The sequence below is a fragment of the Oenanthe melanoleuca genome, chromosome 12 (assembly GCF_029582105.1).
Source record: "Oenanthe melanoleuca isolate GR-GAL-2019-014 chromosome 12, OMel1.0, whole genome shotgun sequence".
NCBI classification, from domain to species: Eukaryota; Metazoa; Chordata; class Aves; order Passeriformes; family Muscicapidae; genus Oenanthe; species Oenanthe melanoleuca.
Genome location: NC_079346.1, coordinates 14009895 through 14023209, shown reverse-complemented (window position 1 = coordinate 14023209; position 13315 = coordinate 14009895). Strand labels below are relative to the sequence as shown.

Here is a 13315-nt window from a genome sequence, read left to right as displayed (position 1 = left end):
ACAAAAACCAATCAGTGCATAGTTTTGAGAACTGACAATCTGTTAAACCACTGAGAAAGCTGAACATGCCACTATGAACAGACATGTTGAAAACTAACAAGCCAGGGAAAAAGCTCCCTTGCTTTCTTTGCAGAGAGAAGATCTTCACCCTCCTGGCCCAGTGGCAGTGCAGGGGAGGGGAGGGGATGCCACAGGGCCCTGACTGAGGCTGGGCCATGGCTGCTGACATCTTACCATTTATCCCTGCCCCACTGCAAGGTGAAAGAAAAGAGAAGGTTTTATTCAGATTCTTATTATTCTTTTAGTTCTGTTAACAAAGTTCTTTCTTTATATCCTTTAAAGTTTGAGCCTGCTTTGCCTTCCTCCTAATCCTATCTCACAGCAGGAAATGAGTAAATAATTCTAGTGGGTACACTGGCAATTTGGCCAGCACTAAACCCACCACACCATCTCAATGGCTTTGAAGGCAAACTCTAAGTGAATTCTCACAAAACCTATTTGAATAGAATATTTCACACTCAGCTGAGTTAGTGAGTGAAGACTCAGCACTATCCAATTCAAAACGATGAATTTTCCTGGGTTTACTTTGTAACATGCTTCAAATTCCACAAACTTTTATTATTGTTCCTACAACACACTTAGCTCCAATGTGGCTGGACAGGAACATCTTGGTCACTGCTGCTTTACAGCTCTGAGTCAGGAAGTCCCACAGACCCCTCAGTGCAGGTTTGGTACATCCATCCAAGGTTCACTGTGAGGTCACATGGATTAGGAAAACATGAGAGTGCCTCCAGAAAGACAAATGCCACCACTAGCCTGGCCTCATCAGGATCCCTACGTGGAAATCTGCTCAAATTGTGTTGCTAAACAACCTCCTTGTCTATTCTGTAGTGCAGGGCATGAGAGTTCTCAGTCCCACCAGCTCTCTTCAGCCACCATTCAGACATCCGCTACCAAGGACCCTTGAAAAGTAAATAATTTTTTCTATTTAGCAGCCTGAAGCACTACAAGAAGGAAATGTTTAGAAACTCAAAACCAGTACTGCTCAGCTACCCTCCTCTTATTATTAAAATGAGGGTGGTGAGGCTGTGGCCCAGGTTATCCAGAGAAGTTGAGGCTGTCCCACCCCTGGCAGTGTTCAAGGCCAGGCTGGATGGGGCTGTGAGCAACCTCACCTGGCAGCAGGGTTGGAACGAGGTGAACCTGAAGGTCCCTTCCAAACAAACCATTCTGTCATTCTCAGCTGCCATCTCTCCTTCCACCTCCCAGCACACCTCACTTTCTGCAGAATTACCTGAATTACAGTTTACTAACCCCTTCACTGAATTATAAAAGAAACTGGTGTAATGCACAAATCTCCTCCTGTGGTACTCAGCACAGCAACAAGTGATCACTTGCAGTGCTCACTGTGCTTTTTACAGTAGGAAAACCAAACAAGCATACCCAAAAACTCCAGAACCATATAGTATTTACCAGAGCAAGCAGCATGACCAGTCTCAGTATCACAGGAACCAAAGGGACCCTGGGGCACAGGGAAGGTTGTCCTTTGTATTAAATCAATCCTAGCCAAAAATATGAGCCACAGGCTCTGCCAGTTTCATCCAGACAGCGTGAAGACACAAGGCACACAAGCCCTTTTCAACTTAGTCCATTTACAGCCCTCAGACTAGCAATGTTTTATCCCAGGTTGCTGTTGCTTTAGTCTTGACAGCTGATCAGCCAAAGCTAAACTGATGGCACTTACATCTGATCCTGCACTTTTCTAGAAGGGAATTGCTGATGGCTTCTCTGCAGCTTCCTTAGTGCAGAGCTCCCAGACCTCTGGGGCTGGGCCAGCACAGCAAATGGAGTCAGGAGACTGCCAGTTTCACCAAAAACACAGCCAGTCAGGATGAACTACAACAAAATGTCCAAACATGCACCATGACAGCAACTGCACAATACAGAGGTTTGAACCCCAAATGACCAGAGGTCTTACCCAACCACAAAGACTTCAAAGCCTTCCCACATCCGTCCCCTGCCTCTGAGAGGATGCAGATCACTCACCTAAATGAACTCAGCTGCTGGTATTCAATAGCTGAATAACAATTTGTACTAATCTTCAAAGTCTGTTTGTGAAAACAAATTGTGGGAGGTGCATAGTATTCCTTCCCATTGAAGCAAAATGGAAGGTGAAGGTCCTGTGAACATCCAGAAAGAGGATCAGCACTTCTGAAGAGCCAGCCTTCAGACAGTGTCCTGCTAACACAGCAATATCCCTCAGAGTGCATTTAATTTAAGCAATCTTAGAAAGGGGAAAAATGTATTTGCATCAAGATTTTATAACAAGCATATTTTGGAAGTAGATTTCAGGGGGCAAAAAAAAAAGTAACTCTGCTCAATGACACAGAGGACTGGCAACAACCAGGGTACTTAATTTGTTTTGAGTGAGAGATCAAAGCTACTGAATCTCTATGAGATGGGTCTGACTCACAAGAAATAGCCTCTATGTCCTTTAAATTCAGATTTAAAAACCAAGCTCATCTGACACTCCACAGATTTTCAGATGAGAGTTTTATTAGTGTTTCAGATTTCAAACTATTTCTCTTGGAATAAAAATTGCTTCCAGTTTTTCTCCTGTATATTGGGTCCATCGGTGTTCAGGTCTTGAGAGCAACAGATATTTGCACACAGGAAAGGCAGAAGCACTTGGGACATGACCCCCCCACCACTGCCAAATACTTCCTGACTTGTAACTAGTTGAAGTCACAGAAGCATATATTTTACTAAACCAGTAGCTTAATTTACATTCAGTGCCTCTCAAAAGAGACATTCATCTCTCACCAACATAGGCTTGAGACTACATCTCAAAATGGAGTAAAAATTTGATTTTACTCACTTTCATTACTAAGCATTGGACATACAAACATTTTCAGCTTTAACTAAAAAGCAACTCACTTGTGTCCAAGTCTTTTTTTATGCTAAAAAAATAATTTAGAAAAATTCTTTCTCTGCCTGCAATCTTTTCTGGAGTGAAATAATCCTTTAATCTCACATGATCTAGATTATCCTTCAATTGAGGCTTTGGATTATTATACAGATTTATCAAGTCTTCTCCATTTCACTGTGTTGTTTTCTCCCAGCTTCAATGCAAGATTAGTTTGGGGAAGCATATAAAGCCATTTCCTGTGGGTGGATTATCGCAGCTATTTATGAATTTTTATGCTAACCTGATTCTGAACTCTTCCTCTGGAGAAGACACATTCCTTCCCACATAAAACCAGCAGCTTTTGCCTCAGTGCCTGCTGCCCACAGATGAACAGAGTGAACACAGCAGCTGGAGGTGTTTAGAGTGAGGACAAGAGTACATTAAACTGCTTGAAGATGATCACTGCAAATACTGGTTTTCCACTGCAACTAGTTACTCACAGATCTTTTCAGAAGGGCAGCTCAGCTGGAAATGCAGGAAATGCACCTGAGCCAAGCAAATCTTTAATATCTTCTACACTTTTGTTTCAGCCAAAACACACCTTTCTGTGCCAGGTTATCCAAGAGAGAAATCACCTTGTTTTTCCCTTAAACTTTAATATTCACCCCAACTCTTCATATAGGCACTGAGATACTGAGATTCAGTCTTCAATAAAAACAAATACATTGATAAACAGTTTGCATTTTCATCCTTTTCACATCTCTGAAATGCCAGCAGAGGATTTTTAAACACTGAGACACTGATAAGAGAATAAGCTGCAGGAAAGGGAGGAGCAAAGCATCAATATCACACATTTATTGCTCTCATCTTCCTCATTCCTTTGCCAGATGTGAATTTCCTGCTTTCCTACAGAGAAGAACCAGGGTATCAAAGTAATCCAAAAATAATGGGAACAACTGGCTTACGTCCAGGTCTCTACTTCACTCTTTAAGGCAGCAGAATTATTAAGCATCTGCTACTCTTCTGAAAAAGAGCCATGTAAGGCCTAACATAAACTGCTTTTAGGAGAAAAATACGAAGGCCCTGTCAGGTCACATTAGACCACTTTCTCATAAGTAAAACAAAAGATATCCTGACAGAGCTTTGGGGAGGAGAAGGGATAAAAAGGTTTCATTGAATCAAAAACAACTTGAAAAAGCTGCCAAAACTTTAAAGAATTGAATCATAAAACCACATAAGAATGAAGCTTAGCAAAGCTTCTATTCACTCTCATGGTTCCTGCTAGTTGTGATACACAACAGCCAATGGATTCTTTTGATCCATCTCTCTGAAGGAGCTCCAGTGTAGCCTCCAGTGTGGGGCACAAACACCCCCACAGCCTCAGCGATTGGTGACTGGCTGAAAGAGACCTCTGGATTGTTTTTATTCAATCTCACTGAATCCAAGCACATGACACCTCATTTCATCTGGAAATCTACTGCCAGCAGAGGGAAGGTACTGATAATTGGTGATGCAGCTTCAAGTGTGCAGCTCAGAACAAAGCTGTGTGCTGGCAAGAGATGACAGCCCACAGCTGATGTCTTACTATCACCTCTTTCAGCAGAAATTGGAAGTATTTTCTCTCCTTCCCACTTCTACATGATACCAGGTTTAAACCTTGAAATGACAGCTACAGAAAAAAATATTAGAAAAATAAATTTGGCTTAGATCTGCATAATTTCCCAGAGTAGTTTATCACAACTTCAACCTTCCCCCACTGGTAATTTACATGATGGTAACACAGTGTTGCATCTACAACAAGAACAATGAACACATCAGAAATGAATCCAAGCTCCCATGGAGCTAACAGATTAAATTCCTGAAAAGCCCATGGATGGCTATATCAATAGAGGGTTTCTGGAAATGTCACAGGTTCTTCCCTTCAACTGGATGGCCCTGCTTATGCCCTTAGAGTTCTCTTTAAACATACAATACTCAGGAATTATTATTTTAACAGAGCACTAGGAGCATCTTCAGCCCTTCTCCAAGAAGAGAAGACAGTGACATCTGTTAAGTGTTATTTATTAAAGCTTCCTATTGTTTTGAAGAAGCAGTGGTGTCCTCCTTCCACAAAGAGAAGTCAGCAGGCCCAAAGCTGACACACCCACACATTGGTTTGAGTCTGCTGCCTGCAGAGAGCAGCACCCATTTGTGCTTTGGCAGAAATGCCTTGGAATAACAACCAACCCCACAGCACCAGGCACTGCTTCCAGTTCACTGGGATCTCTGCACACCACAGCTCCTACAGAGCACATCCAATTGCATGAAAGAGGGCTAACAGTGGCTGGAGCTGCATTCCAGGGCTGCACTCCCTTCTCCTACCAGCCAAAGCTGGAAAAGCCAAAGTTCAGACAGGCAAGCCAATGCTCTCTACCTGTGTCTTGCTCCCTGCCCACATCCCTCCTCTCTGGAGGTGCCTTCTGCCTTAGTCCAGGAATGAGGAATTCTTCCAGGCTCATTTGATAAAGTTTGTTTGGTGTCAGTTTGTGTTGCTGCTAAATATCAAAACCTTGGCATGAAAACAGCATGTCAGGGACATCTACCTGTACAAATGCATTAGAATGGTGTTAATACAAGGTACATAGAGTAGAACCAATGGAAATCAAGTACTTCAAAAATGGTAAAAACGCTTCCAAAAAGGTAAAGGTTGAAGAACACAGTCACTCAAGGCAGCATTTGGGTTTTTTACTATTTCAGGGCTATTTCCAATTTTATCCTATAACTTACTAATTTATTCCTCCCCCACTGATCTCAATTTCTCTTTCTGCTAGGTTTAAAACAACATTTAGAATTTTTCTGTGGTTACACAATAGCTTCACAGAGATATCTGCATTGCTTATATTTAGGTTAAATCCCACACGTATTGTTTACTGCAATATTCGCCTTCTCTAAACACCTATGAAGTTGAAAAGGAGCCATTACACATCCACCATCAGAAATGTGAATGTGATTCATGTAATGAAAGATAACAATCACATTCCTAGCTTACTAGAGAGACAAAAAACAGTATTAAAATATTTTGTGTATACACTGGGTTGCTTTTTACTCAAGTATGAGGGCCCAGCGTAACACAAGATTTCCCTCCCCTCCTCCAGTGTTCAGTGTTTTAAGGATCACAGCAAAAGTGCTTTTTTGCATTTCTGCTAAGTGAACTTAAATACCTTTTGGGTTTCATCCTACACTATTTTAGACTGCCTGTAGTTGTGGCATGTTTTTTAATCCCTAAATCAGCCTTCAATCTCCTGATGGGCCCTCCAACCCATCATCTTACACTCTTTGACAAGTACTTTGACAAATTAACTCTCTCAAGAGCAGAGAGCTAATTCAGACTACTAATCAGTATGTTCAACACCAAGCATTGAAGACCTACTTGTTCTTCCTCAGAAACAGTATTTAAACCCACAGAAAAACCCTTCCAACAGATTCTTCCATCCTACCACCATGGTCTCTGCTACAGAAGATCTCCAATGTTTACCATTCCATGCTTTCTCCCTGCTTCTCACATACCTCAAAAATCACAATGAAATTTAGGTCCAGACAATCACAAACAGTATTTCTCCACAATGAGCAAGGACCAGTTATTTAGTCAGTCAAAAACACTTCTATCCCCAAATTCTTATTAAGTAAACACATTGTGTGATGATCACCATTCATGGCTGGCTCTGCTCAAGCATTGTTTAGTGACTCCAAGAAAGAACTGTTCGTTAATGTTTTAGCAAGGGATTAGTTGTCTGTGGCCGTGGGTGAAAAGCATGTTCCAGCAACGAGGCACAGAAGGGCCCAGACTTGTTGATGGGAGGAGGATTCTGCAGAAATTGGACTGTGTAGGTGAATGCTGGGTGGGGAAAGGAGAAGGATCTGAACAGAGTTCACCTATAGGCTGCAGTATAACGGAGGAGGGAGGAGAGACAGAGATTATTCACCAAAACAGAGTTGTTCTGCCAACCACTCCTTTAGGCATCACCTTAGATAAACCCTGGCTAACAGAACAGTCTATCAGAGCTGGCTCCAGCAGCACCTACTATGCTGTAGCATAAAGAAACAGGGGAAGACCAGGGCCTAAAATGGAAGTCAGTGTAAGGGAACTGATAGAGATAAGTGAGAAACAGATGATTAAAGACTTATCAAAATACTACTAAAAAGCAGAAGTTTTGAACTAGCCTTATTATTATTATTCTATTAAACTGTTGCAAAACATTCCAAATTCTTCCAGTCACAGGTACCTCTGTCAATAACAAATTAAAAAGCAAACCATACCTGAGTCAGAACATCCAGCTGTCCTATAATATGCTCCAGGGTATTTGCAAGACTGGTCTCCTGCTCTTGCTGCTCCTGGGTCCTACTAGAATCCTGAGTTTTTGTTTTCTTATGATGAATGCCACAATCCATTTCTGAATGCTGGAAAAATAAACAGACATAATCTGCTATTGCAATGCAAACAACTGCACAGGGATTTCTGTTCCATGGAGGGTAAACAGTAAAGGACAGTTTATGCTGGGACAGTCTATGCTATTAAAAACAGGCAAAGGAGGAAAGGAATTGTTCTTGCCACAGCTGGAAAAGGAAAAGCTTCTGCTGACTTGTCTGCCTGCTCCAGGTGGAGAGTGGTTTTGTTGTTTTCTGGGTTTTTTTTGTGTGTGCTTTTGTTTGTTTTTAAACCACCACCAGGAAAGGCAAACCTTAGATAAAAATCTTGAAGCAATTCTGCAAGGTTCAAGTTATCTATGTACAAAGAACTTTGGTGTGCTCTTGTGGCACACAAGCAAAGACTACAGGTAACTAAAGACTCACTGGAGCTGCTTAGGGAAACACTACATCCCAATGACAGGAATAAAGTAAGCTACCCTAGAGAAGTCTGATTATTTCACTCTAACTGTAAAAGTTAAAGTGTCTCTCCACGCTTGGTAGAAGGCAAAAACATTGTATCATAGTTAATTTCAGCAGAAGGAAGATGTCCCAATATGTATTGGAACTGTTTTGATTTAGTAATTTTAATTTTGTTTATATCTTGAACTGATTTTCTTCCTCAACAAGATTAAGAAAAAGTTTACTTTGAAGTTGCAACTGTTTTAGTTATGCAAGCTTGAGTACTTCATTCAGAATAAATTAAGTTTGAAAAACACAAATAGATCTCTATTAAAGAACCTATTCTTTCCTTTTCTTTCAAAATGGTATCTTTCTTGTAGAACAAACACTATTTGCATTGCTTATCTGCACTATTGCCAGTAGAAGCAGTTCAGAGCAGTTTAACTAGAGGAGGTAGCCAACTGGTCAAGCAATTGCAGACTTGAGTTTCTCAATTTACACTAATGGATGAAATTTTAATTGAAAGCTAAGATGACAGCTCTCAAAACACACTTCTCCATGGCCCAATGCCTGATGCAGCTCCATCCCATCTACTTAATACTCACACAAAGTTTACAAATCATCAAAGCAGCAAGGAATTCTGACAGATTGAAAAGCAGTCCCCCAAAGATTTTCCACATGTACTTTTTCTAAGTAGAAATGAAGATTTGCCTGTCTCTTCTCTCCTATGCAACAGTAGGAATGCATTTCTCACCAGCACAGTACTACTGATTTACCTGTTCTGCTCTGTATTTGATGCCAGATGTCTGCAGATGTGCAAATAAACTGCAACAAGACCAGCTCAACTGTTCAGTACATCATGAAGATATACACATGCATACAAAAAATTTTATATATTTTAAAAATATACATAAAAACCCTTGTGCTACTGGGAGCCACTGATTGAAGCCACAGAAAGGCTCCCAAGGCCGAGCTCCAGCTCAACACACAGGCAAAATATGCAATAAGTAGTACAAGGAACAGAAATGTGAGCATCTAGGGGAGGTGGGGACTGGAGGTGGTGAGCAAGAGAAAAAGAAATAAGAGGCTGCAGTAGTAGCTTTGACAGGAGAATGCCTTGCTGCTGGCCACCAACTGCTAGTAGGAGCTGACCACTTCTCCAGACCCTGCCCACCAAACCATCCTCCTACTCCAAGCCTCACATGGCCAGTTTTGCATAAGGAGCAGGAAAGAAGGAGAAGGTTTAAATGGCAGCTGCTTCCCAGGGATCACTGTGCTCCACCACAGGCCCAGGATGCAGCCAGGTATCAGGTGGTACCAGCCACAGCAGCCTCTGCTAATTTCCTTCCTCCCACTTGCTTGAATAATTTGGATTATCTACAGGCCCCTGGCCAACACCACCCACACTCCAGGTCACGCAGCACTGCCTCAGCATGGGAGCCCCACTCCAGCTACTCCTGTGCTGCAGGAAGCCCAGGAGCCACCCGCTGCTCACCGATGCATTGACTTAATCAACTAAAATATGTTCTTGCAGAGATGAGATCAATCCAGTCTTAAAAACCTGCTATTTGCTGCTTAAATTTAAAAGTGAAAACAAACAAAAACCACAAACCACTGCTTTTCAATGGGTAGCTAGCATTAAAAAAAATTTCTTTCTATTTTAAGGCTGACTAGCTTATGCTGATGATGTAATTTCAGGCCAGTCAATCATGGCACAGAAGAAATTTTAGTGAGCTAACACTGCATACAACCTGCACTTAAAAACCCCAAATGTTGATGAGCTATCCTCTTCAAAACCCATTAGAACAAGCTGACTCACAGAGCAGAAAAATGACTGTACCAACAGATTTTCTCAATCTATCTTTATAGCATATGTCAGACAGCTTTTCATAAAAAGCTTCAGGGTTGAACTCTGAGTCTATATTCTCTTTGCTACAGTTCACAAAGTTTAAGAATCTGGCAAAGGCAATACTGCAGAGATGTTCCCACACTGGTGCTTTAGGGGTGAGCTGGTCCCTCATCATGTCAAGTTGAAGCCAGAGCTGTCAGATGCCATGTTCTGCTGCTCACCTCACAGGCTACCACCCCCAAGAAAAGCCACCTCCAGAAAGGCCATGGGGGCTCCTGAAGGCAACAGCCCTAAGAACAGAAGTATATCTACACTTAAAAACAGAAACATGACAATATGACCACATCTGCTTGAAAGGCTCCTTATTGCCCATCACCAAGATATCCCATAGCTACAGCCTCCAGCAGTGAGGTTCTGAGTTAGTGCCTCTGTCTAAACCAGGGACACAGCCAGCCAGCAAATAAATACTGTGACAGTGGGTCACAGCAGTGACTTCCAAAAAGGAGGCTTCCAACTGACCAAGGTCTTTGACTATTTGATTCTAGGAAGTGTGCAACCAGCTGATGAAAAGCCAAATTGCCTCCAGACTGAAACATTTTCAGATTTTGTAAAAGCAGACTAAATCAGCTGCTGTTCCCAAGAATGAAAAAGAAAACCCTTAAAAACCTACAGCCTTAGAGACTCCAGGAACCCTTCTACTGACAATTTATACCATCTGAGCCAGACGCCAGGAATTTGCATTCTAACAGATTTAGAAAAACATTGTAGAAATACAAAATTGTGTCAGTCTCAGCACCAATGACTATCACAATTACAGGCAGAGACACCTGTGCTCTCATCTGACTCACCTGTGGGTAAAGTGCCAGCTGTGTCCTGGGGACAGGCACCAGAAACAATGGCACTGCTGCTGAGGTTTAATTCATTTCAGTCACAGTTCAAGTGTGCAATTTATTCGGCACAAACAAACGTCTTTGCCATTAAATATCTTATTACAACATCTGTGTATTGAACACTGGGAGTAGAGCAAGGAGCAGCTGAACATTAAAGGAAGAAGAGATGAGCAGTTTCAGAATACAATACAGCTCTCAGTGACAAAGGGAAAACAGAAGTGATTTATTTATAGCAACCACTTAAAGACAGCACAAGGCAACTACTTGGGGGAAGGGGAAAATTAATCAGCCTTCATTCCAGAGGTCTCTTACTGAGCCTCTTATGAAAAGTGTTCTGGCTAAACAGCATCCTGGCCAGTAATTACAGTGCTGATCAGGGGGTGGGGGGCAGGTATGAACTAAAAAAAACCCACATGTGCATCTGTAGCAAACTGCGCAAGACAACTAAAAAATGCCATTTTGCTTCTTAAATGGTGATCCTTAGGAAACCTACAGATACAATAACCACCTACCTCAGTTTTACACCTACTAATAAAACTTAGGATTCTTATAATTCAGTCCAGAGGAAATATTTCTTTTCTCTTTTCCTCACCTCTCTCCACTGGCTGGGAAGAATTGAGTGAAGTGAAGAAGGTAGGTTCAGCTCTACCTTTAAGACTCTTTGTATTAATTAATGCAGTGTATTTTCTCTTCTGAGAGTTTGTGTTTTGATGGGGTTTTTTTTAAGAGAGTATGATGTTGCCAAGAATTAATTTTCAAGTATCTAGAAAGACAGTACACACCTTAAGCAACACATACATCCAATGTGTTCAATTCAACACAGACCTTCAACATATTAAAATTTCTTATTGCAATCAAATTCATTATCTTAGCTGAATAAATTCCCTTAAAAACAGAGCAGTAGAAAACTCTCAAAGGTGGTGAATGCAGTTCATCTGGACCCCCAATTCTACTAATCCAAAGAAGAGAGAAATACCTTTAAAAGTCTATTTTGAGGAGTCATTTTCACCACAGGTAAAATACTTTAAATGTGTTCCCAAAGAGCAACAGTGACATCCAGTGGAAGCACATCAGCTTCAAGGTAAGCTCCACAGGAAGGTCAGATGGAATACACCATGCTAGATAGGAGGGCTCATGAAAAAGAGGAGAAGTAACCTCAGTTCTCCCTACTGCACACAAAAGAACATTGACTGAGCACAGACACATTTCTCTGCCTGGAAATGCATTCCCTCTTCAAGGCAGCACTGAAATTTCTTCTTCAAGATTTGCATTACTCCACATCTACTGTCCAGACCAGCATAGGGTAACAACTCAATTTAGGACACAAGTTAAATCAGCTTTGTGAAACCATTTATATGACCATTCATCCATGTTCAACTCTTATGTCAGAATTCAAGTTGCAGTAACACAGGGAATTTAAGAGGGAGATACAGAAAAGAGAAAGGAGGTGAAAAGAACATTACTTAGCTTTTATTTTTGCTTCAGACAAACAGTACATTGGGTTTGATGCAATTATTTACACAGAATCCTACTCCATATTGGTGTTACAAAAAAAAAAAAAAAACACTAAAATTTGGCACCTCTACTGTAGCAGCCATGTTTCACCACAGGTTAATAAATATTAAGCTCTTGATAAACTCAGGAGACATAAGAGTTAAAAGGGACATCTGAAACCCATTTAAATCCCAAGGCACTCTTATGCCAAGCCCTAAGTGAAGCACTGGCAGCAGGAGGTGGATGAAGCAGGCTCGTGTACTTTAAATGAAACAGCACCAGAGCATCCAGCTCTGCTGAGCAAAATGCCCAGAAGGACAGAAACAGAGCAAGAGCTAGTGGCCTCAGCTAAGGTACTCAAAAATGTACAAAACAGCCTGTCCATACAGAGAAGGCTGTACTTGGATTGAAATTTGGATTTGCTGGCAGAAATAGCAGCATCCTATCTCTGCAAGTGACCCCATCTGACGATCTCCAGCCAAGAGCAGGCCCTCAGCAGAAGGGAAAAGCTGTTTCCTTCCCCCATTTCAGTGACCTTGCTCTGTGGTCGACTTTCTATTGGTCCAGTTTACTTACCTCTATAGTCTGTCAGTGTCACTTTTAAATCAGGAAAGTCAGTAGTACCATCAGCTTCAAGGTAACATTGAAGACAAATGTGAGTTTGGCACATACTGCATTTCCAAAAGCATAAATGGTATTCATGTGAAGAGTGAAATGAGAAATAGTAATGCCAGACATTGAAAGCTCAGTGATAGATAGAACTTAATGATTACCAATTGTTAAAAAAAAAAATAAAGTAAGTCTGGATTTCTTGAGAAGGGAAAGCTAAGGGTGGACTTCAACATCTGAGATTTATATTTCCTGCTTTGCTTAGGCATTTTATCTCCCTTAACCAATTTTCCCCTCCCATCAGTCCTAGAGTTTCCTTAGGAAATAGGAAGAGGTCTTCTAGAATTCAGTATGGAATAATTAAGCTTTGTTGCATAGGTGATGCTCAACTGCTCTTGGAGAATAACAACAACAGAAACATCAAAGGAACAGTTTTGTGTGGAAATAAGCCACAATAGGAACAAAAACATAAAAATAAAAACCACTTATAAGAAAGGTCACCAAGAATTGAACTACTTCCTTCTGACCCTGATTTTTGGAGAAAAACTCCCAAGAAAAGGCAGCCAAACACTGAAAAAATTCTCAGCCTTGGGTTGTTCAGCTACAGGTTCTTTTACACCAAAAGCATCAGCTTCCAAGGCAAGACACACAGTGATCTCCTGAAGTGGGAACAACAGCTTCCAGCTCAACAGAATAATTTGCCTTTTTCCACTGAATTAG

The 13315-nt window shown here is 41.3% G+C and overlaps 1 protein-coding gene across 3 annotated transcripts in view; it reads right to left on the bottom strand.

Annotated features, from left to right (window-relative positions):
* POC1A (POC1 centriolar protein A) overlaps positions 1 to 13315 on the bottom strand; it is a 69788-nt gene that overhangs the window by 30454 nt on the left and 26019 nt on the right. For all 3 annotated transcript variants that reach the window (XM_056501524.1, XM_056501523.1, XM_056501525.1), the window contains exon 10: positions 7205 to 7345. In XM_056501524.1, coding sequence (XP_056357499.1) covers positions 7205 to 7345 — 141 coding nt within the window. The remainder of the gene's footprint in view (positions 1 to 7204; positions 7346 to 13315) is intronic.